We start from the raw sequence: 25,250 nt of genomic DNA, 5'->3' as shown, positions 1-25,250 counted from the left end.
GAAATATCAATAACCTGAGATATGCAGATGACACCACCCTTATGGCAGAAAGTGAAGAGGAACTAAAAAGCCTCTTGATGAAAGTGGAGAGTGAAAAAGTTGGCTTAAAGCTCAACATTCAGAAAATGAAGATCATGGCATCCAGTCCCATCACTTCATGGGAAATAGATGGGGAAACAGTGGAAACAGTGTCAGACTTTATTTTTCTGGGCTCCAAAATCACTGCAGATGGTGACTGCAGCCATGAAATTAAAAGATGCTTACTCCTTGGAAGGAAAGTTATGACCAACCTAGATAGCACATTCATAAGCAGAGACATTACTTTGCCAACAAAGGTTCATCTAGTCAAGGCTATGGTTTTTCCTGTGGTCATGTATGGATGTGAGAGTTGGACTGTGAAGAAGGCTGAGCACCAAAGAATTGATGCTTTTGTACTGTGGTGTTGGAGAAGACTCTTGAGAGTCCCTTGGACTGCAAGGAGATCCAACCAGTCCATTCTAAAGGAGATCAGCCCTGGGATTTCTTGGGAAGGAATGATGCTAAAGCTGAAACTCCAGTACTTTGGGCACCGCATGTGAAGAGTTGACTCATTGGAAAAGACTCTGATGGTGTGAGGGATTGGGGGCAAGAGGAGAAGGGGACGACAGAGGATGAGATGGCTGGATGGCATCACTGACTCGATGGACCTGAGTCTGAGTGAACTCCGGGAGTTGGTGATGGATAGGGAGGCCTGGCGTGCTGCGATTCATGGGGTCCCAAAGAGTCTGACATTACTGAGCGACTGATCTGATCTGATCTGGTCTGATTGTCCTAAATTTTTTTAAAAACAGCGCACCCATATTCAACATCCATGGTATATAAGGTCTCGTGTTAGGTTTCTTGGAGGTATATAAACTTATCTGCATCTTTGGCATCAGGATATTTCAGCTGGATGGAGATAGAGGTAAGAAAAATAGATACTGATGTAGATACAGACATATAAATAAATGCAAAAGGAATCTCAGACAGTAAGAAGTATGGAAGTGCCAGTGCCACAGATAGTAAATTCGGAAGATGGAAAGAGCCATAAGCTAAGATTGGTATAGAAAGTCTTCCTAGGAGATAAAATGTGGGCTAGTCTAGAGGAAAGACAATGTAGATAGGCAGAAAGAGCCAGTTAAAAAAAGTAGGTCCCAATTGTGTGAGGTTTTGAGTGGTAGGTAGAGTTCAGAATTCAGATTTTCTCCTGGAGGTGATGGGAAATAATTTGTAACATGTAAAATCAGAGAATTCTCTTTTGATAATATTGAATATTAAAAGTAATTTAAGAAAAACTATATATGCAATATGCAAACATAACTATATATAAATATTTTTTAATTGAAATAAACATCTATGCTATTGTTGGTTATTAAATTGTGATAATTTAAGTAATTTTTATTCCTTTTTTCATAATTTTCTGCATTTTCCAAATATTCTAGAATGAGATTGTATTAGTTTTATTCTACATTCCTCATGGGATGGAGGCATTCTTGGGCTTCACTAAATATTCCAACTCTCTAGTTTACCTGCCCCCGCCCCCGCCCCCCACACACACATGAAATACTCAGAAGGGCAGGGCAGTGCCAGCCTCCCTCTCCTGCAGGAACCCTGACAGGCACCCAGCTGAGCTGCCAAGAGACAGATGCTTTAAGCAGGCACAGTTGCTGCCCTGGCTTTAAAGCCCTACAGGAGGCAAGATCTTTTCTAGTAGCACCATAGACATAGCTTCCCTGGGTCTTGTTAAAGGCATGAAGTTTCAAGAGTCACTGCTTTCTAGGAAACCCAAAATATATTATTTCCATCAAGTATTTATCATTCCCCCCAGCCTAAATGCAACATCCCAATCAGAGGTTTTGTAACCACACTCAATGTTGCTAAGTGTTGTAGTTGAAATCCTTCTCTCATCGTATTACACAGTTAGAGTAAGCCAAAGGTCAGATTCTCATTTAGCAGGTGAGAGGGTGTTGTTAGCCCTTTGCCCATAATCAGAAAATGCATCAACAATAAAAACAAGGCTCTTGTTGGAGGTCAAGGATGAGGTGAAAAGAACCTGAAATGATAGATCAACAATAAAAGTGGAAAAGGAAGGGATGTGGCAGACATAAATAAGGAAGAATTGACAAGATGGTAAAATAAATCATTTGGATGACATCTTAGGTCTGTTGTATACTTGCATGCTCAGTTGCTCAGTCGTGTGCAACTCTTTGTGATCCCGTGGACTATAGGCAGTCACTCTCCTCTGTCCATGGGATTTCCCAGGCAAAAATACTGGAGTGCATTATTTCCTTCTCCAGGGAATATTCCTGACCCAGTGATCAAACCCACATCTCCTGCATCTCCTGCATTGCAGGCAGATTCTTTACCACTAAGCCACCAGGGAAGCCCCTTAGATCTGTTATCACTCTATTAGTTGTCTAAAAACCAGGAAATGTAAAATATGTAAAAAAAAAAAAAAAACTTATGAGCATTTGAGGAGAGTATCACAAATGATATAAATCATGAAAATTTGAGTTTCAAGTCTGGGAGAAAGAAGGCACCATGACTAAAATGTCAGCAACTCAAGCCTTAAAAAAATTTTTTTTTTTTAGTGGTATTTGGTTTTAGACATGTTTTCTATAACAGTGAGCGCAAATTCAAATGGTTGCAAGGGGCAGGGAGGTAGAGCCAATTAAAAAGCTGCTGGGCAGAAGACAACAGGAAGCGGGAGCCAAGGCCTGGGCAGCTTGTGGCTTAGCCCCAGCTCAACTCTGTATGGCTATTGCCATGTAAGAATGAAGGGCCAATATTGTCAGATCTTAAAAAATTTTAGTTGTATTTGTAATTAATTCAATCTAAAAAGCGAAGACTTTTTAAACCCTTCATAAACCTGTGAGAAAAGGACATTCAAAAAACCAGTGTCTAGCAATTGTCTAAATGTCTAGCAATGTGTAAAATTGTAGAACTGGGGGGGTCTTGCAGAGGATGGAGTGAAATTTGCCAGTTAAGATAGTGGGGATTGTTAGGGAAGGATTAATTATCTAAGGGAATAGAATAGTTGCAGGTCTGAACTTAGGGGAGGTCACAATCTAGGGGATGCAAGGAGAGAAAGGAGTCGTAAATATGAAAGCCTGATCTATAATATAGTGGTAGAACCAGGAGAGCAAAAGTAACATCATAGAGGCCAAGACAGGAAGTTTCAAAGAGAAAATTATAAAAGCATCAAATTTCAAACACAAGTCAATATTTGGAAAAGTTATTGCACTTAGTGAAGCACAAGTACCCTGGATTTCCCTAAAACTCATTCCTGTCATTAAAGAGAACATATAATCCTGCTAGACCGTGGTCCCCCAGCAATCCTTTTATATTCCTCTACCTCCCGTGGCTGCTGGGACAAGACTTAGCCATTCTGTCAAGCAGACAGTCTTCTAAGACTCTTAGGTAAAATATGCTGCCCCGATGTTCCAAGGCAATTCAATTCCTTATGGTGTATTTCAGTTTATATTTTCACTTTACTGTATTCAAGCATATACTGAAGCCACTGGGAAATGCCCTGTATTGTTCATTTCATTTAAAAAATTGTTGTATTCTTACTGGTCTTTTCTAATTCACGCAGAAGAGAAGTTAGGGTAAAAATCCAAAGAAAATCCTTACTCTTATTCTCAAGCTACAGACTCTAATATGACAGCTGCTCATCCTCCTGGATGGAACTGACTCATATTCATTAACTTCATGTAGAACCAATAGCTCTCAGGTAGCATCAATTTCTGTATTTCATTTTCTTTGGCATCTGAATCCCAGATACTCTTCTCGATTGGTATAAGAGAAATGCAGGTTTTTAGTTTCCTTGAGAGGTTCTGATGTTTATCAGACTGTTTTGTTCTGTTTTGTCTTGTGTCCTAGATCGGTTCCTACTTTGGAAGTGTTTTAACGACAACTGACATTGATAAAGATTCTAATACTGACATTCTTCTAGTCGGGGCTCCCATGTTCATGGGAAGAGAGAAGGAAGAACAAGGAAAAGTGTATGTCTACGCTCTGAATCAGGTAACGGTTACTTTGGTAGAAATTCAGGAAAGTCTCTTTCTTTGTTTCTTAAAATTTCAGTTAATAATGTTCTAATTTTTCACTCACTCTGCAAAAGGAACAAAGAAGCTTTCGGGGCCAATCTACCTTACTAACCCCTCAGCCTCTAAATTAACATTTAGAATTGTAGCAAAATAACTCAAACAGTTAGATATTTTCTGCTTATAAATGTGAACTTTATTAAGAGTATATAGAATAAAGATAAATACATTTCACTAAATTGTTAAATTCACAGGGCAACCATTTGTGAGCTCTGGTCTAGGAGTGGGTCACATTAACAGTTCAAGCTCTGTGTGAGTGTGCATGGGCACACACATGTGTGTGTAAAGGGAGGAGTGAGGAAAGACCGCAGAGAAGTAGTGAATGTTATGGCGGTCACACCAAACACTGAGCAAACTGCTGTGGGCTTTGGAATACTTCACTCAGCTGCAGTGAGATGTTTGTTTTTCTGATCATAGCCTCAGACATCATTTGCTAAGTGAAATAATTCTTGACTTCTTCATTAGAAGAATTTTTGCTGTTTACAGCAGAGTTGGGATGTATCTATTTAGCTTGTTAAATTTTTAGTCTTTTCCATTTAATTATTTTAAATCATAAATTATATGTCTTTCTCCCTATCATCTTTTTGATTCCTCCTGTCAACATTTTTTGGTCCTGTTCTGTTTTTCCCTTTTTCCCAAGAAACTGTGTTCCTGTTCATCATTTCTGTCCTTTATAGGGAAGCATATGGAGAGACTTTTCCGAAAACACAATAATAGGTAAAGAAAGGATAGTGACACAAAATGAGAATTTAAAAATTCAGCTCTTCAGCTTTAAAAAGTTGCTGTTGAATTATATACTCATTTGATTACATTAAAAAGAGACTCCATTAAAAGCCTCAGTACATCCTTGTCTACACTCCTATAATCTGTGGAAATTTCTCACTTTGCTCTCATATAGACACAAGTCTTAAGAAATTTTGCAAACTTTACCCTTCAGGTACAAATGATCTTTAATAGCACTGATTTAGTACATACTTTAAAACTTTGCTCTGCTGTAGTTATGACAGAAATCCATAAGGATTCTGTTTATCTTTCTTCCAGACAAGGTTTGAATATCAAATGAGCCTGGAACCCATTAAGCAGACTTGTTGTTCATCTCTGAAGCACAACTCATGCACAAAGGAAAACAGAAACGAGCCATGTGGGGCTCGTTTTGGAACAGCTATTGCTGCTGTGAAAGATCTCAACCTTGATGGGTTTAATGACATCGTGATCGGAGCGCCCCTGGAAGATGATCATGGAGGAGCTGTGTACATTTATCACGGAAGTGGCAAGACTATAAGAGAGGAGTACGCACAAGTAAGAAGTGAAGCCTACAGATTCCTTCATTTATTTATTATCTTAGTGTAACAGGCGTGGATGTTACCAAAATAGAGTAATTGTATATAGTCATACAGTCAGTAGCAATGTATGGGGTTTTTAAAATTTTATCAGTCATTGAGAAAGCATTGGTTTATTATATTATTTGTGTGTTTCTAATCCTGTGATTCTTGCCCTTAATTGATAAGTGGGTTCAATACCAGGCATTACCTGTCTTGCTTCACGAACTATTTAATTTTTTCTTCTGACTCTTGGGAAACTAGATTTCTAAGTTTTCTTCATAGTAGAATTACTTGTATTGAATATTTTATTTTGTCTAGTTTTTCTTTTCTGTTGTCATATGCCTTGTCTTCATGACTTAATCTTTTTTTTTAATTGAAGGATAATTGCTTTACAATTGACTTGATCTTTTGAAATGGCAAAAACGTAGAACGAAAGAGCACTTTTTAACGATGCTGTTTACCAACTACAGTGTGTCTGATCCTAAACACAGGGTACCACTTTCTGAGTAAGAGAATAGTAATTATATGATTTAGCCAATAAAGGAGAAGAAATGGTTTTTATATTCAGTACCCATGTTTTTATAATAAAATCACATTAATTTTATATTTATGAATTAAATTGCTGTATTTTCATAAAAATAAATTTGGACTTCTGAAGGTTTATAATTTTCTACCAAGTAATCCCTCTTGTAAAAACTCTGAATAATTAAGTTTAACCTGCAGGGGATTTCTATTGTTCTTGATTTAAATTTATTGTCAGCTAATGACTCTATAAATTAGAGCCTAATATATAAATTAGAACTTTTTCCTACATGAGACAAATGTCCATTTACAGAAGTGTTTTATGTATGACAAAAGTAAAAGAATTTAAAGGGATTCTTCTAATGCAATTGTCTGTTTTTAAGTAACCATAGTTAATTGGACATTGAACAACTACTTATGAATAAAATAGAATTCACTACTTTTCTAACTTATGTATGAAAAGAAAAACAGAACAACAGTTATTTCTTTTTATTTGTAAATGTTCTTTGGCTCCATAGTCAACAGAATTCTCAAAATCTATTCATGCCTTGTGAAGTTGTCCTTAATTTTTCATTGTCATAATGATGTTAATAGTGAAAAACAAAATAAAGGGCATATTTCAGTAATATATTTTAACTAACAAGACTCCGATCTGTTTAATAAGTGATTTGCTTCTTTTAAAAATCTTCATGGTACTTCATAACCGGAAACAGGCAATATTAACTATTGGAGTGTGATGGAATCAGGTACTGGAAGCAGGAGTTTCTTGTGTTCTTCACATTATTCATTCTGGTTCAATACCTCAAACTTAATGGAGTGGCATTTGCAATATAAAAATAAGGATTTTAAAATCATTAATAAGTAGACTAGATTCTTATCAGCAATTGTTTTGTAAAATGATGATAAATCAAGATGCAGCTTTAAGCAACAAAAACAATAAAGAATATTAGAGTTGAGTTTGTTTAATTATTGGCAGAATGCTTTCCCAAGAATAGGTGAGAAATGTGCTCATTCATTGCTATGGTAACTAGAGGTGCTGCCTGTGTATGGAATGATCCAGAATCAAACTGAATCAAGCCCTCCAGAAGCAGTGGGGTCAATAACTCCTGATTTCTCTGCTGAAAAATATAAGGAAACAATTTCCAGTGAACCACAAACCTTTAGGCTTGAAAGATGTTTTCATTTGCTTTGCCTTATTTGGCTTCTTAAATTTTATGACATTCAAGTGGAAGATAGGATAAGGAGACTCCAGGTTTAGGGAGAGTTTGTCAGGACTCCCTGCCATCGGGTTCTGTTAAAATGCTATCAGCTTGAACCTGAGCTAAGTTAGGAAGTACAGATGCCAAACACATTATGTATGGTAATGTGCATGAGAACTCCCTATTCATTTGTGCTTCCCAACACTGTGGATACATGTGAATGAAATAGAATCTATTATGCTCTTGACTTTTAGTACCATTTTTGACAGACAGTAAAGATGACATATTGAAAAATGTATTTGATGGAATGTATTCTTTATACCCAGGCTCAAAGTTCAGTGAACCCCAAATTGACCCTAGGATAATTTTCCACTCCCCCTCTTGCTTGTATGATGTGTTTCCAGTACCCTTATATATCTCTGTGTAATGGAATTGAACAGAAACTAGAAAGCAGAGCCAATTACTCATAATGTTTTCCTTGAGGATTAGACAAGATGACGTTATATAATATTTTTCCCTCTCTCTGGTGTCAATAACCCTGAGATGACTTTGTCTGCACTATAAAAAGAATATCCTTTGGGAACATCTGAGTAATTCTTCTTGTCCCCACATGAGGGGCCTCTTGGGCAGGTTTCCAAAAGATCTCTCATTTAAATTTTTTGTCAACCAATCCAAGTTCTCAGATTTATTTGAAACGGTTTTTCAAGAGACTCTTCTGACATTAAAAACTCTCTGTTGGTATTTTCACAGCGTATTCCATCAGGGGGAGATGGCGAGACACTGAAATTTTTTGGCCAGTCTATTCACGGAGAAATGGATTTAAATGGTGATGGTCTGACTGATGTCACTATTGGGGGCCTTGGTGGTGCTGCCCTCTTCTGGTATGTATTTTAATAACATCCAATTAATCTGATCCACAACATCCGCAAATTAACATGACACATTACTGAGTCCTCGCTTGAGTGCGTGTGTGCTAAGTCGCTCCAGTCGTGTCTTTGCAACTTCAGACTGCAACACTATGGACTGTAGCCCGCCAGGTTCCTCTGTCCATGGGATTCCCCAGGCAAGAATACTGGAGAGGATTGCCATGCCCTCTTCCAAGGGATATTCCTAACCCAGGGATGGAACCCCAGTCTCTTATGTCTCCTACATTGGCAGGCATGTATTTTAATAATATCCAGTTATTAATGATAATATTTTACAGATAGGTCAGGAAGATGCCCTGGAGAAGGAAATAGCAACTCCAGTAATCTTGCCTGGAAAATCCCATGGACAGAGGAGCCTGGCAGCCTACAGTCCATAGAGTCACAAGAGTGGGACACGACTTAGTGACTAAATAACCAGACCTCAGAGAATGATCAGAGTTTGTATACAAAATGTCCATTTCTTTTTTTTGCTCCCATATTCAGAAAAAAATTATGCAGTTTGGGAATCTGAGAAACTGATCAATCTTAAAAATAAAGCACCTGTATTAAAAGAACAAGTAGAATCAACTCTTAATGTGGGTTATCTATTATGTGATTGTCATTCTGCTTAGAGGAGGGGATAGGGGAAAAGAAGGCCTCATACAGGTTGTATATAAACAAGAAAGTTTCCCTAAATTTACTTACAAGCTTTTAGGGATAACTGACTCTTCATTCATTTATATAGTGCATAGAACTAGACATTTGCGCATCACTGACTGATTATATTGTTGGTCAAGTGTAAAAGCATCTACAATAGTGTCTTCTCTCAGTCTTTAAAATGCCTGCATCCCCAAATTAATTTCAGTTAATTGTAACACCCTCATCAATAGTCAGATATGTTCACTAATGCCAATTAATTAATTAGCTTATTAATAAAATAATAAGTTATTAATTAATGGCATTAATAACTAGCTTTAACTAGTTAAAAGACAATTTCAAAAGTTTTCTATTTTTTAAAATGTGATTATTTCAAAAAAAATGTAAACAAAATCAATAAAATATCAATAACCTCATGAGAAATTTGTGTGACAATTTTGAAAAATGTCACAAATTTTGTTAAAACATATAAAAGGATTTAATAAATTAAAAAATATTTTCACCTATGCCTTGATGGAAAGTCCATGTGTTGATTCTTTCAAATTAATCATTAGTTTAGTGCAATTCAGATGGTCTTTTTTCAAACTTTATATAGAAAGATAGTAAAGAAAATTATGAAAGAGGTGAAGATAGAGACTTGAAAAATATGACTTTGTCATAATTTAAGATAATCCTTAAGAACTAAAGGTCAAATAAAAGTTGTACACTAAACTACACAGAGAGGAACTATTATGCTTTTTTAAAACTTTTAACCATGCAGCAGAAGGAAAGGAGAATGCCTAGAAAAGGAGAATGCTAGGCAGCATGATCTGTGACTTTTGGGGAAGACCACTGAAAACCAAGGCTCCAAACCAGAAGTCACCAGTTTCAGGAACAACAAATACATTTAGTTTTTGTTTGAACTGCTAATTCTGGGTTAATTCATTAGGATAATCTTTACCCACAAATATTTATTGTGTCCTCCTCCTTGTATTAAAAAACATACACATGTTTTAAGGGCAACTTTTATTCTCCAATTTGTGTCAAGGGCTACTTTCAAAGCCCTGAAAACTTGTTTCTGGCCTCTCCTGCCCCCAGTCAAGGCTTTATCATTGATGAGCCAGAATAACAGAGTTGGGTTCCTGACATCACATAGCAAAATGGACCAAACCAGCACAATAAAACACAAAGACCAAGATTGGCAGTGCTGAAGAGGGAACTCAGAGTGGATACAGCTGGCAGGCAAAAAACAGAGGCCCACTCAGCAGTCAGGGATGTCCAGGAGAGCCCAATCCTGTGGGCTAGACTGAGCTGTAGATTCTATAAAGATCTGTGTGGAGCAGAGAGGAGGTGTGGGGTAGGGAGAGGTCAAGGCAAACTTATGCCTGAAGAATCCAAACTATACACTCTCATTCACTCATTAATTGCTGGTGAAAGGGTAAATGGTTAAAACCCATTAGCAGGCCTTTGTCACTAAAGTGTTAAAAAGCCTTAAAGTGTTCTTTTTTAAAAATTTTACCCCATTATTGCAAAATTCAGACTTAAATTGAAGAAAGTAGGGAAAACCACGAGACCATTCAGGTATGACCTAAATCAAATCCCTTACAATTATAGAGTGGAAGTGACAGGGATTAGATCTGATAGGCAGAGTGCCTAAAGAACTATGGACAGAGGTTCCTGACATTGTACAGGAGGCAGTGATCAAGACCATCCCCAAGAAAAAGAAATGCAAAAAGGCAAAATGGTTGTCTGAGGAGGCCTTATAAGTAGCTGAGTAAAAGAAGAGAAGCTTAAGGTAAAGGAGAAAAAAGATATACCCATTTGAATGCAGAGTTCCAAAGAATAGCAAGGAGAGATAAGAAAACCTTCTTCAGTGATCAGTGCAAAGATATAGAAGACAATAATAGAATGGGAAAGACTAGAGATCTCTTCAAGAAAACTAGAGATACCAAGGGAACGTTTCATGCAAAGATGGGCACTATAAAAGATAGAAATGCTATGGACCTAACAGAAGCAGAAGATATTAAGAAAAGGTGGCAAGAATACACAGAAGAACCGTACAAAAATGATCTTCATGACCCAGATAACCACGATGGTGTGATCGCTGACCTAGAGTCAGACATCCTGGAATGCGAAGTCAAGTGGGCCTTAGGAAGCATCACTACAAACAAAGCTAGTGGAGGTGATGAAATTCCAGCTGAGCCATTTAAAATCCTAAAAGATGATGCTGTGAAAGTGCTGCACTCAAAATGCCAGCAAATTTGGAAAACTCAGCAGTGGCCACAGGACTGGAAAAGGTCAGTTTTCATTCCAATCCCAAAGAAAGGCAATGCCAAAGAATATTCAAACTACCGCACAATTGCACTTATCTCACAGGCTAGCAAAGTAATGCTCAAAATTCTCTAAGCCAGGCTTCAAAAGTATGTGAATCATGAACTTCCAGATGTTGAAGCTGGTTTTAGAAAAGGCAGAGGAACCAGAGATCAAATTGCCAACATCCTTTGGATCATGAAAAAGCAAGAGAGTTCCAGAAAAACATCTACTGCTTTATTGACTATGCCAAAGCCTTTGACTGTGTGGATCACAACAAACAGTTGTGTTTCCACAACTGTGTGGAAAATTCTGAAAGAGATGGGAATACGAGACCACCTGACCTGCCTCCTGAGAAATCTGTATACAGGTCAAGAAGCAACAGTTAGAACTGGACGTGGAAAAACAGACTGGTTCCAAGCAGGAAAAGGAGTACGTCAAGGCTGTATACTGTCACCCTGCTTATTTAACTTATATGCAGAGTAGTACATCATGAGAAACACTGGGCTGGAAGAAGCACAAGCTAGAATCAAGATTGCAGGGAGAAATATCAATAACCTCAGATATGCAGATGACACCACCCTTATGGCAGAAAGTGAAGAAGAACTAAAGAGCCTCTTGATGAAAGTGAAAGAAGAGAGTAAAAAGTTGGCTTAAAACTCAACATTAGAAACTAAGATCATGGCATCTGGTCCCATCACTTCATGGCAAAATAGATGGGGAAACAATGAAAACAGTGAGAGACTTTATTTTGGAGGGTTCCAAAATCACTGCAAATGGTGAGTGCAACCATGAAATTAAAAGATGCTTGCTCCTTGGAAGAAAAGCTATGACCAACCTAGACAGCATATTAAAAAAGTAGAGACATTACTTTGCCAACAAAGGTCCATCTAGTCAAAGCTATGGTTTTTCCAATAGTCATGTATGGTTGTGAGAGTTGGACTATAAAGAAAGCTGAGCGCCGAAGAATTGATGCTTTTGTACTGTGGTGTTGGAGAAGACTCTTGAGAGTCCCTTAGATTGCAAGGAGATCAAAGCAGTCTATCCTAAAGGAAATCAGTCCTGAATATTCATTGGAAGGACTGATGCCGAAGCTGAAACTCCGATACTTTGGCCACCTGATGGGAAGAAGTGACTCATTGGAAAAGACCCTGATGCTGGGAAAGATTGAAGGCGGGAGGAGAAGGGGACGACAGAGGATGAGGTAGGTGGTTGGATGGCATCACCAACTCGATGGACATGAGTTTGAGCAAGCTCCAGGAGTTGGTAATGGATAGGGAGGCCTAGCATGCTGCAGTCCATGGGGTTGCAGAGAATCAGACATGGCTGAGCAACTGAACTGAATTGAAATTTTTTTAAAGATAAAATCTATGGTTTGAGATTATGATCTTTAGAATAATCATAATGCTGTAGGTTTTAGATTTTTTTTAAGGAGTTAAGATACATATCCAATAAGAGAAGTTTGAATAAATAGATGTAATAAATAGATGTTCATGTATTTGTTGGAACAGTATGCTGCTGCTGCTGCTAAGTCACATCAGTCATGTCTGACTCTGTGTGATCCCATGGACGGCAGCCCACCAGGCTCCTCTGTACCTGGGACTGTCATAATATTCTAATAAAAACAAAAATATTGGAAAGTTGTTTGTAATTTTTTTAAGTAGGTATGCTTATATATGTATTTGGGCCAGTGTTTATATATGCATATATGTGTGTGTATGTGTGTGTGTGTATGTCTCTCTCTCTTCTCTCTCTATTTCTCTCTCTCCATATATATATGTATTTATATGAATAGTGATTAGTGCTGGGTGATAGAATTACAACTGTTTTGTATTTTTTTGTTTCTTTTATTATATTTTCATATTTTCTATAGGTAAATTGTTTTAAGAGAAAAAATATATAATTTTTTAAATGCAAAAACATAAACAGAGTCCTATGTATTCACAAGATCGTTGTTGCTGTTCAGTCGCTAAGTCATGTCTGACTTTTTTGCAACCCATGGACTGTAGCTCACCAGGTTGTTCTGTCCAAGGGGATTCTCCTGGCAAGAATACTGGAGTGGGTTGCCATTCCCTTCTCCAGGGCACCTTACCGACCAGGGATTGAACCCACATCTCCTGCATTGGCAGGCGGATTCTAAGAGCCAGTCTGATTGCAAAGCAAAAGCCAGATAAAGGTATTTAACAATTATACTGGCTTCATTCTAAGCCTCTAAGCCTGAGGTCATTGACTTCAGGCTCCATATACTCTCTTTGCCTAATTTTGGATTACTGTGCTCTCACTTTGGATTAGTGGAAATCACCGGACATTGGAATTAGAAAGACTGGGTTTAAATCCTAGTTTAAATCCCTGGACAGCTTCTGACAAAATAATCTCTCAAAGTCTTGGTTATATGTAAAACAGAGAAAATAATATGTCTTGTTATGAAAGTTAATTTAAAATGTAAGTGAATAATAAACAGCATGTGTATAAGAATAAATAGCACAGCGCTTCTCGCGCTATTCTGCTTCTCTTTCCTGGAAACAGGAGCAGGGCCGACCCTACAAGAAGAACAGACAAGTATTAGAGTTCACCAAAGTTGTCCAGGGGTCCTCTGGACTCTTCCCAGGTTGGGAACAAACTCAAGGGTGCTGAAAATATGGTTTTGGTTCTGAGGTTGCACCTGGCTACTTGATTTCATCTCTTTTCTATCATAGGCAATTACAGTTCCTTGGCCTATCAATTGTAGGGAAGGAAGATTAATTTTCCTTGTACCTTTCTGATTTCCTAGCTGAGACTTCTGTAATGAAAGACAGATTAACAGAACGAACTAAAACAAACAAAACCCAGAAAATACCCAGAAGTTTATTAGAACACATATACCTCATGTATACATGGGAGATAATGAATAACTCTCTGAGGTAGCTTAGAATTCACACTTAAAAATTATCTTAATAGGGAAAGGAAAGGGAGATGTAGGCCTCCTAGGGAAAATGGATGATTTTTAGGAAAGATGAATAGGCCCTTAATAGATGGGAGGTAAAACAGTTTGTAACAAAGTTTTTCCGGGTGTGGTGTCCACTCCAGCCTCCTCTCCTGTGACAAGTTGATCTTCTCTGGTTGATGACACTCCTGGGAAAGGATTTATGACAACTGAGTTCTCTTTAGAGGATGCATCTTTAGGCAGTTAATTGGAGTTCTGAGAAAGCCTTTCAGCATTTGTTGTATTTTAAGTGCCCGCAGTTCAAATGATCAGTATACCAAAGTGGCATGCTTTGCGGAGGTGTGTCCTGAACTGCTATAGTCATATTTTAGGGTGACATATTCTGCCACCCTTCAGAACCCAATGCCTAACATGGTTCCAGAATAACCAGGGTGTCTTCAGAACGTCAGGTACAATCTCCTCTGTATCAAAGCATCACGAGTGAAAGGCATCCTGAGAATCCACGCTGCACACAAAGAAGAATCATCTCGGATCGCTCACTCGGCACTCCCGAAAGGATGGCATGCATTAAATGTAAAAATAAATAGTGATCCCCCGTGGCTTATGCGTTTGCAGGTCTCGAGATGTGGCTGTCGTTAAAGTGACCATGAATTTTGAACCCAATAAAGTGAATATTCAAAAGAAGAACTGCCGTGTGGAGGGAAAGGAAACGGTGTGTATAAATGGCACGGTGTGTTTCAATGTGAAACTGAAGTCCAAAGAAAACGTGGTTTATGAAGCTGGTAAGTGTCACACATACAGAAGTACTTTGGAGCAGGAGGACAGTGTATTCTATTTGCTCCCACAGGATGAATCCCGTAAGATAGTGTATTTCCCTCGATGATAGGAATCTTACATCACATTGCCTCTGTGAACATACTGAACCTTGAAAAAAATTCTAACGTAGAAGGAATGGGTTATGGAACCTGTAAATTCTGGAGCAGAAACTACATAGTTATATTTGGTTGCCTTCCATAGTTGGATTCCATATTTCTCCTCTGGCTCTCCTATTTACTCTGAACAATCAAGTGCCAGAGAAAGAGAGAGAAAGAGACACCAATCCTAAGGCAGAGTTGAAGACTGGGCTCTCTCCAGTAAGACTGATATTACAAAGGACCTGAATGCCCCCACCTTCCTGAGATCTCTGCTCCAATCAGAAGGTGACCCTTGTTTTTTAGGGTCACACAGATCCCGTGTGTGTGTTCTCAGGCCATTACATCAGCCTGGGTATCCCCTTTTTGCCTATATTCTACAATTCCTAAAGCAGTTTTTAATGATACTGAAATAAGCTGGAGCCAAAACTGTGAAGATCATTGGCTGCCCAATAGTAGTTTAGACTGCAAACCAAATATAAGTAGAATGAGAAAAATGATTAATCCTTAAAATCTATTTTTCTTAGCTTGTACTACATGTGCCTATTTATGATCTGCAATAGACCTCTGACTGGAAGATAAATGAGCTATAGGAATGTAAAATAATGACTTACATTATCATATACATTATTTGTCTTATTTTTATATAGTAATTAAGCAAGGAAATAAGATTGCTGCCTTCATATAAAGTATAAGGCCTAACTTGTTTTCCTTATCGTGGTATGCTTATTTTTTTTTAACTTTCATTTATTTAGCTTATTTTATTATATCCTTTAAATAGTCAAAAATGACATCTTTTATAATGTAAGTTTAAAATATCATTAATGTATATTTTTGCCTCTGTTGAAATACAACACAGTCAATATTCTAAACAGGGTCTAACATTTCTAAATTAAAAAAAAAAAACTAAGTGAAAACCCAGTAAACATACCCACATGGTCAAGAAATTAGGTAGTATGTAGGTAGGTGTGTGTAAACATACATCTACATTTTAAAATAAGTATAATTAAACATTAAAAGCCTTGCAAACTTGGAGAGTTCTTTAGAGTTCCTCAAGATTATCTTCATGACTTCACATACCATTGTACTACAGTAGTGTGAAGATGCTGAATAACGTGTTAACTGGTTGCTCTAGAGATTTTTCTATAATATTAATGAGCTGGATCATATGATAATAACCCCAAATAAGCATGTCTGCCAATTATTCTTTTTTTATTTTTATAGATATGCAGTACCGTGTCACATTAGATTCTCTAAGGCAGATATCACGGAGTTTTTTCTCTGGAACTCAAGAGAGGAAGATTCAAAGAAACATCACAGTTCGAGAGTCAGAATGCACTAAGCATTCCTTCTACATGTTGGCAAGTAAATCATATATAATAGCTGACTTATTCCAGATCAAAATAAAATAGAGATGCCTTATTTCAAGTCAGTCAATCTTACGTTTACTTCAAAGTACAAATCATGAACTAAACTTTGTTCACTTTTCTTAGAAAATCACAGATCTGATTTTCTAATTTCCAAATATGTATCATAAAGCTATCTTTCATATTCCTTCTGTATGTTATCAGACATCCATATATTATGGAACAGTAAAAGGCACGGTGCACCAGCTGATAGAGATCTTGTATTTCATTCATTTATTAATTTCATTCATTCATTCTTTCAACTTGAAAGCATCACTGAACTTCTGCAGGCCTTGTCTGTCAATTGCGGCTCAGTGGTTACATGCCCTGAGGGGGAACTGTTGGGCCTTATGCTTTCTGGGGTCTGTTTTTGTCCATGGAACTACGTGTTTCACTCTTTGACTTTAGGCTGAAGGGAAAATATCTGGCATTTTCCATCATCTGTAAGCTTTATGCTACCTGTTTCTATTTTAGTGGGTGAGGGAGCCTTGGAAAGCAAATTTTAACCTCTAGAGATGGCTGCTAAGCCAGTTTGAACCATTTGAAATGCATTTTATTGGATCGCTGTGTACGTGGAGCAAGAGTCTCTTAAAATGTATGTGACACTAAAGAAAAAGAAAAGCAGAACAGATGTACTGAGAAAACACTGATTTTAGTAATGGAGATTGAAACTTAGAGACTTGAACATGATCTTGGAATTTTACATGAAATAGCCTATTTGCCCCCACTTCTGACCTATTTCATTATTCCTGATGAATATTTCATATTTTGAAAATATTGTAGCCAGGGGCAGGAAAGTGACAGAAGATATGCAAGCTGGTGTGCCATGCTAATTCTTCCTCAGTGATTTTCAAGTCAGTATTCCTCACGACATATATCAAGATAAGCTTTTTTGGTCAACATTGAATTCAGTCTACAGTGAGAAAAATAAAAATGGAGTTAATTTCCTCTTTGCTTCATCAGAATTGAAACTTTAAGAGTTAGGACTTAGATAAAATTTGAAAAGGTGTGAAACCAGATTTGGCAGTGCCTCCAACCTACTCACTGTTGTATATATTTCTCCAAAAATTTAGCATCTAGCTATATCTGGGCACTGGTATTGAAAGGAATGAACTAGTTTCAAAATTTCCAGAATACTTCTGGATTTTGATGGATATGTTAACGTTTGTCATGGAGTCAGCCAGGAGAGAATTTGTAGCCCAGCTTACCTACATTCTGAGTAATTTTGACAAAGTGGTTTAGTCTCTTAGTTTTATTTATCTGTAAAATAAAGTTTTATTTTATTTATCTATTTATTTATTTATCTGTAAAATAAAGATTATAATTATTATGTGTCTTGGAAGATTGTTGAAATAATTCTCAATAATGTGTATAAAGCTCATAATTCTGGCCATGCCATAAATGATGGCTGGCACTGATGGTAATAAAAAAAATTGATCACATCCATATTATTTTCATATCCTTTCACATTATAAAATTCTTACAACTCAAGGTATATATCATATTAAAGAAATGCAACTCAGTTTAAAGAAGGGTTTCTCCTGAAGTTGAGAGATGTTCCTAGAAGTATTACATACTGTTTTTTAGCTCAAAGTCTCAAGAGAAACGATATTGTTATGCAAGTAGCTTGGAGCTGTACATCCTGACATGGCCAAGTACAACCTATCCATCATTCCAACAGGCCCGTCTGAGAAGCTGGACGTGAGTCATAGGGTTACAGTTGGAAGCCTCTGTGTTCCGGAAGTGTCTCTTGTCAAGGCAGAAGGGCAGTCTCTCTCTAGTGAAGCAAAAGCCTGATCAGGTCATATGTCAGATCAGGAGCACAATAAGCCTGACAATAAGCCTGACCCATGGGGCAGGAGAAGAAAGCCATCACAGGGCCCAAGAAATATGATGCCAGTGACATGTTCTATGTTTTGACCTCTAGGACAAGCATGACTTTCGGGATTCTGTGAGAATAACTTTGGATTTTAATCTTACTGATCCAGAAAATGGGCCTGTTCTTGATGATTCTCTACCAAATTCAGTACATGAATATGTAAGTCAGATTTTTAAAATTTAGAATGCCTATTTGTGAATATATTGGGGAAAAAACCTGACACATATAAACAGATGCACACACACAAGCCTAAAGCAATTATTTTAATTTTTTAAAAAAGGAATTAGATTTTTCTAGACTTTTCTCAATTCTACTAACTTCCTTTTGCTGGAGTTTAAGGGAACTTACAAATGACACGTATTTTTATCTTTTCTGAATTTAGGAGCACTTGAAAGAAAGATATGAGTTGGCCAACTGGAACTCCCCTTTATTACTAATGAACACTGGGTTCCAGGGCATGGTTTGAGTATAATGGGGGTCCTCCTACAGAGCCAGGCTTAGGCCACAGGTAACTAAATAGGTCATTAGCAGTGCTCACTAACCTCTGGCCTTCTGGGGGACCCACTTTGTAAAACTTGCAGAATGGAAATGTGATGTATGCTTCCCCGTGGGCTCACCACTGCCCCAACAGCAGAAGACACAGGAGGGGACTAAACTGTGCTCACCTAGCTTATGCTTCCAAGTTCAGTCTACTGTCTGATCGCTGCGGAAGAGTGAGATTGTGAGTGTGGCACGGATGGGATTTGTTACTCATTCAGTCATGTCTGATTCTTTGTGACCACATGGACTGTAGCCCACCAGGCTCCTCTGCCCATGGGGTTTTCCAGACAAGAATACTGGACTGGGTTGCCATTCCCTTCTGCAACTAATGGAGTTGGGAAGGGAAATTCATTTTCCCCTGCACATATCTTCTGCTTTCCCTTCCTTCCTTACAAGTATATTTACTGTGTGTCTTTCATGTTCCAGGCATCAGAAGTTGCAGTTCTAACCTAGGAAACAAGTATTAGGTAGTCATTACAGGACATGCCCTGGAGGAGAACTTCAGAGCTCAAAGGGAACTTCTGCTACACTGAGGTATCAAGGATTAGAAAGTGAAAAGTGAAAGTTAGTAATGTCCAACTCTTTGTGACCCCATGGACTATACAGTCCATGGAATTTTCCAGGTCAGAATACTGGAGTGGGTAGCCATTCCCTTCTCCAGGGGATCTTCCCAAGCCTCCCTGGAACTTAGGCCACTGCAGTTGAGATCTGAAGCACAGGAAGGTTTTTCCATCCTATTAGAGGAGTGGAGAGGGCAGTGTTCCAGGAAGAGGTTCCATGCTAAGGTTCAGACACATAAAAGAAACTCACTAAGCTCACCAGTGCTGCTGAAGCTGAAGAGCAAGGGCAGAAGGTGATGTGAGATGAGACAGGAGGCACAGGCAGGAGCCAGATCACCAGGACTTTGTGCCACTGCACAGACTTTAATCGTTCCTGAAGAGCTGAGGAATGCTCTTGATGGCTTTAGTTGGTTTGGTGATAGCACTGGATTTTTGGGGGTTCTTTTAAGAGTTACTTCAGCTGCAAGGTGGAAACTGTTTGGAGGGAATCAAGAGTGGGTATGGAAGACCAGTCAGGGAGTTGTTGCTTTAGTTCAGGGAGCAAGTAAGAAGAGCTGGCTAGAGATAGAGGTGGAAATGCAGAGGCAAGGAGGTGTGGAAGGTATTTAGAACAGAGGTAGAGTGGATGGTTCTTGGTGATGGGTTGGATAAGGGGGAGGGGCTGAATGAAGAAGAGGAGTCAAGGAAAGTGCCCAGTTAGGTGGTTTGATCTTTTTCTACCCTCTTGACCGAAGCTATTATGATCTTGAGTACTTGATTCTTTTAAACAGAAAATCTCATGATCAGAGTTGAGTGTTACAGTGTTCTCTCATAACTTTGGGTCATGGAGTACTTGACTTATTTCTTTGAAACCGTTGCTGTTCTGGCAGATGAAAACCAGTGAAAAACATCTGTGAAAACTGTGCATTCCTTAAAAGACTGGAAAAATTTATAGCCAAAAGTAAAAATTACAATTTTCCCCTATAAATTATAGGAACAACTATAAAAATTCCTTATGATTTCTGCAGTGAAATCTGCTCTCTTTATGATCTGCTTATTTTGGAAATATGTCATTTCTTTTATGCAAGTTCGTAGGTAATTTTCAATAATGCCTAGCTAAATTTTGAAAAAAATGCTTTTCTGTGACCATTTCAGATTCCCTTTGCCAAAGATTGTGGAAACAAGGAAAAATGTGTCTCGGACCTTGCCTTGGATGTATCCACCACAGAAAAGGGCCTGCTTATTGTCAAGTCCCACAATGATAAGTTCAATGTTAGCCTCACAGTCAAAAATAAAAAGGACAGTGCCTATAACACCAGAACCATAGTGAATTATTCTCCAAATCTAATTTTTTCAGGAATGAGGTAAACCTTCAGTTTTATATTTATTTTATTCTTGTAATAATCATGCATTGAACCTACTTTTCAAACTACTGTGGTAACTTTTATTACATTGATTTTAGAAGAGTAGAAAGCATTTTGTACAAAACTAGCACTTACTAATGATGAAAGGACCATATTTGTTTTTTAAGTTTTTGTTTTGATGTATTTCTTTAGAGGTGTATGACTTTTCTTGGATTCAGTATCCAGAAAGGATCGCTGATGTACCAAAACTGTAGGCTTCACAGAAGACTTACATCACTGAAATTGAGACTAAGTCAAGAAAAAATAAAGTCAAAAGAGTTTAACAGAAGGGCAGAGAAGGAGCAGTACATTTGCTGAACAATAACAAAACATTTATGTGCATAAAAATCAAGATACCATTCCCCACTTTCTATGCATGATCCTTACATTGGTAAGGGAGTTGTATTAAATAACTCTGTCTCATTGTCATGACAGAAGGGTTTTTTTTATTATTATTTTGGCAGTAACATATAGCTGCATAAGATGCTCTATCAGGATTAATTAATACTTCCAAATTTGAACTTTGCAATTAAATATGATCTGTGAATCAACTCCCCTGGATTAAAATTCTGTGTATATTTATATGTATATTTATATTTATATGAATTAGTACTATATATGATTGATATTAAAACCAAGTATGCTTAATATATATAATATTAAAACTTTAATTGTCCAAGTTCTGTAAATTCAGATTTTCACTGATGTGTGTGTGTTTGTGTGTTAGTCACTCAGTCACGTCCGACTCTGCGACCCCTATGGACTGTAGCCCACCAGGCTCCTCTGTCCAAGGGATTCTCCAGCCGAGTACTGGAGTGGGTTGCCATTTCCTTCTCCAATTTATTAGGACATCACTCAGGAACATGATGCTAAGATCGGCTTAAAAAATGTTCTGTATTACTGCCACATAGTTTAGATTCAGTAAAGAATGTTAAATAAAAATCTCAAAGAGCAAAGCAATGCCAGGAAAATAGTACCCCTGAATTTTTCTGAGAAAAGAGACGTGTATTGAAAGTCACTCTCTGTGTCTTCTTCAGCTGACTTCATGGCGTTGGCAGAGAAATCAACGAGGCCTCTCTCTAAATACTTCTATTTACCATAACAATCCTAATAATAATAGTTTTTTCTTGAGTTGTATTATGTGTCAGATACTGTTCTGTAAGCTTTATTTAATTCTCATTAATTCCTTTGCAAGTAAGGTGTTACAGTACCGCGGAGATTCTAAGATAAACCCTCTTTTTACACTTTAATGCTTCTGTAATTGCATTTTACAATTGATATGCTTATTTTATGGGTGGCATTATTGTTTCCTTTTTGTTGTATGTAAAATACTGGTGAGTCTCACATTCAAAGGCAGTTTCAATTTGATGAGATAGAGTTTGACTAACCCCCAGTAGATGGAAAATCAGACCCAGAGAAGAGAGGAGTCCTGATGAGAATAAAGCTAACAGTGCAGGGCTCAGAGTTTAAATCCTGGTGGTCCCAGGTCTGAGCTCAAGCTCTTACCCACTTCTCCAGTGATGACCATTCACTGTGGACTTCCACGTGGTCATCGTGCCGGTGTGGATGATTTCCTACAAACACCTGCTGACCCTGAGGCAGATGGTGTTAGTCCTCCCAGTTTTCAGTAGAAGATCCAAACGGGCTGGTTTGACATGCTTCGTTCCTACCCCCGTCCTTACTGAGGTGCTGTAAGCACCTCACATTTTCTTGAGCTGTGGGACAAGTGATCTTAGAATGCTGTTCAGTTCAGTTCAGTCGCTCAGTCATGTCTGACTCTTTGCGACCCCGTGAATTGCAGCACGCCAGGCCTCCCTGTCCATCACCAACTCCCGGAGTTTACTCAAACACGTCCATTGAGTCAGTGATGCCATCCAGCCATCTCATCCTCTGTCGTCCCCTTCTCCTACTGCCCCCAATCCCTCTGAGGATCAGGGTCTTTTCCAATGAGTCAACTCTTCACATGAGGTGACCAAAGTATTGGAGTTTCAGCTTCAGCATCAGTCCTTCCAATGAACACCCAGGACTGATCTCCTTTAGGATGGACTGGTTGGATCTCCTTGCAGTCCAAGGGACTCTCAAGAGTCTTCTCCAACACCACAGTTCAAAAGCATCAATTCTTCGGCGCTCAGCCTTCTTCACAGTCCAACTCTCACATCCATACATGACTACTAGAAAAAACCGTAGCCTTGACTAGACAGACCTTTGTTGGCAAAGTAATGTCTGTGCTTTTGAATATGCTATCTAGGTTGGTCATAACTTTCCTTCCAAGGAGTAAGTGTCTTTTAATTTCATGGCTGCAGTCACCATCTGCAGTGATTTTGGAGCCCCAAAAAATAAAGTCTGACACTGTTTCCACTGTTTCCCCATCTATTTCCCATGAAGTGATGGGACCGGATGCCATGATCTTTGTTTTCTGAATGTTGAGCTTTAAGCCAACTTTTTCACTCTCCACTTTCACTTTCATCAAGAGGCTTTTGAGTTCCTCTTCACTTTTTGCCATAAGGGTGGTGTCATCTGCATATCTGAGGTTATTGATATTTCTCCCAGCAATCTTGATTCCAGCTTGTGCTTCTTCCAGCCCAGTGTTTCTCATGATGTACTCCGCATAGAAGTCAAATAAGCAGGGTGACAATATACAGCCTTGATGTACTCCTTTTACTATTTGGAACCAGTCTTTTGTTCCATGTCCAGTTTTAACTGTTGCTTCCTGACCTGCATATAGGTTTCTCAAGAGGCAGGTCAGGTGGTCTGGTATTCCCATCTCCTGAAGAATTTCCCACAGTTTATTGTGATCCACACAGTCAAAGGCTTTGGCATAGTCAATAAAGCAGAAATAGATGTTTTTCTGGAACTCTTGCTTTTTCGATGATCCAGCAGATGTTGGCAATTTGATCTCTGAGACTTTCCCAAAAACTATACTGTGAAATCTAAGCAAGGCAGCTTCTAAGGCACAGCTGGGGAAATCTGAGCTCAAGTATTTCAATATATTCAAGTATTTCAGTCAAGTTCAAGTATTTCTCCTGCATATCTGATCTAATTCTGTTTACTTTCTCTTCCTAGGCTATCCAAAAAGACAGTTGTGAATCCAATCATAATATCACATGTAAAGTTGGCTATCCTTTCCTAAGAAAAGGAGAGATGGTAAGCAGATTATAGAAAATACATGTGGCAATTGGATACAAAAAATAATATGCTCAAAGCCAAAAATATAAATGTTTCTAATGGATGTGTTTAGATGGTTGCTGGTACTTGAAGTTTCTGTTTTAAAGAGACTTTAGTAATGACCATTTCATAATTACAATGTTTATGATTGTGATCTGGTAGACAGTGGTAATACGAAAAAATAACAATGGGTGGGATATAATAATGTGATAGTGTTGGATCTGTATGTAACATCTCTGGTGTGTTAAGATGTTTTCACATATATCTTCTCCTTTACTCATGAAATTTGCATTATTAATTAATAAATGAGCAATTTTATTTTAAAAAGAAAAATATTTATATGATTTAATACTTTAATTAATGCAAAAATTTTACTTTAGTTTCTTATCTGTTACTAAAGATATTTTTATTTTACAGGTAACATTCAAAATATTATTTCAGTTTAACACATCTTATCTCATGGAAAATGTGATCATTCATTTAAGTGCAACAAGGTTGGTTCCTGTGTGTACATGAGTGTATGTGGATGCCTGCAAATAATTTCTTTCATATATTTAAAATGTTCTATAGACTGACTTGAACTTCTTACAGCTTTTATGTGATCAGTAGAAGTAGAAGGCAGTGAACCCCTTTACTTCACAAAATCATCCTTATGAATAATTAGCAAAATAGAGAAATTTTCATTTAATAGAAATAATAAACCTAATTGGGTTAAACCACTGGTTCTATGAGCCATAAAACATGTTGTAATCACACATCACTTATATCTGCCAAGTTGAATTTAAATCCATTAAAAATTTTATAGGCTTTGCTAATTTAAAAACTTTTATGGACTGCCCATCAAAATCAACTGAATCATTAAAGAGACTTAAAATTTTATGATACCCTTTTGTAGCTTAATAAATTTTATTCAAATCAGTCAAAGCTTCTGAAAGATGGTATACACAATACACAAACAAAAAATAGCAAAAGTCTAATAAGGAAATTGAAATAGTACTTACCTTTTTTCTAAGAGTAACTGTACGCTGGACCATAAGCAACTTGAGGTAAACTTTTATCATTTGTTGTTTTATTCCCAGTTTAAAAAAAAATCTAATAATTGAATAATTACAAATAAATGTAAAGTGAGTGAGTGAGAAAATGAATTAAATGGATGAGTTAATTCTGTATACTCAATTCAGTTCAATTTAGCAAATACTTATTTGAACTCTACTATGGACAAAATAGGCCTTCCCTGGTAGTTCAGCTGGTAAAGAATTCACCTGAAATGCAGCAGACCCCGGTTCGATTCCTGGGTCAGGAAGATCCCCTGAAAGAGGGAGAGACTATTTATTCCAGTATTCTTGGGCTTCCCTGGCGGCCCAGATGGTGAAGAATCTGCCTGCAATGTTGGACACCTGGATTTGATCCCTTGGTTGGGAAGATTCCCTGGAGGAGGGCATGACAACCACTCCAGTATTCTTGCC

General features: G+C 37.8%; 1 protein-coding gene across 1 annotated transcript in view; it reads left to right on the top strand.

Annotated features, from left to right (window-relative positions):
- ITGA1 (integrin subunit alpha 1) overlaps positions 1-25,250 on the top strand; it is a 182,000-nt gene that overhangs the window by 127,558 nt on the left and 29,192 nt on the right. The window contains exons 13-22 of the mRNA XM_027519949.1: positions 3,901-4,044; positions 5,166-5,423; positions 7,918-8,048; positions 14,557-14,723; positions 16,077-16,213; positions 18,186-18,296; positions 20,372-20,580; positions 22,106-22,226; positions 23,683-23,763; positions 24,202-24,278. Of these exons, the coding sequence (XP_027375750.1) occupies positions 3,901-4,044; positions 5,166-5,423; positions 7,918-8,048; positions 14,557-14,723; positions 16,077-16,213; positions 18,186-18,296; positions 20,372-20,580; positions 22,106-22,226; positions 23,683-23,763; positions 24,202-24,278 (1,436 nt within the window). The remainder of the gene's footprint in view (positions 1-3,900; positions 4,045-5,165; positions 5,424-7,917; positions 8,049-14,556; positions 14,724-16,076; positions 16,214-18,185; positions 18,297-20,371; positions 20,581-22,105; positions 22,227-23,682; positions 23,764-24,201; positions 24,279-25,250) is intronic.

This window comes from Bos indicus x Bos taurus, chromosome 20 (genome assembly GCF_003369695.1).
Source record: "Bos indicus x Bos taurus breed Angus x Brahman F1 hybrid chromosome 20, Bos_hybrid_MaternalHap_v2.0, whole genome shotgun sequence".
Lineage (NCBI taxonomy): Eukaryota > Metazoa > Chordata > Mammalia > Artiodactyla > Bovidae > Bos > Bos indicus x Bos taurus.
The sequence above is the reverse complement of the archived record's forward strand: the minus strand, read 5'-3'. Positions and strand labels throughout refer to the sequence as shown.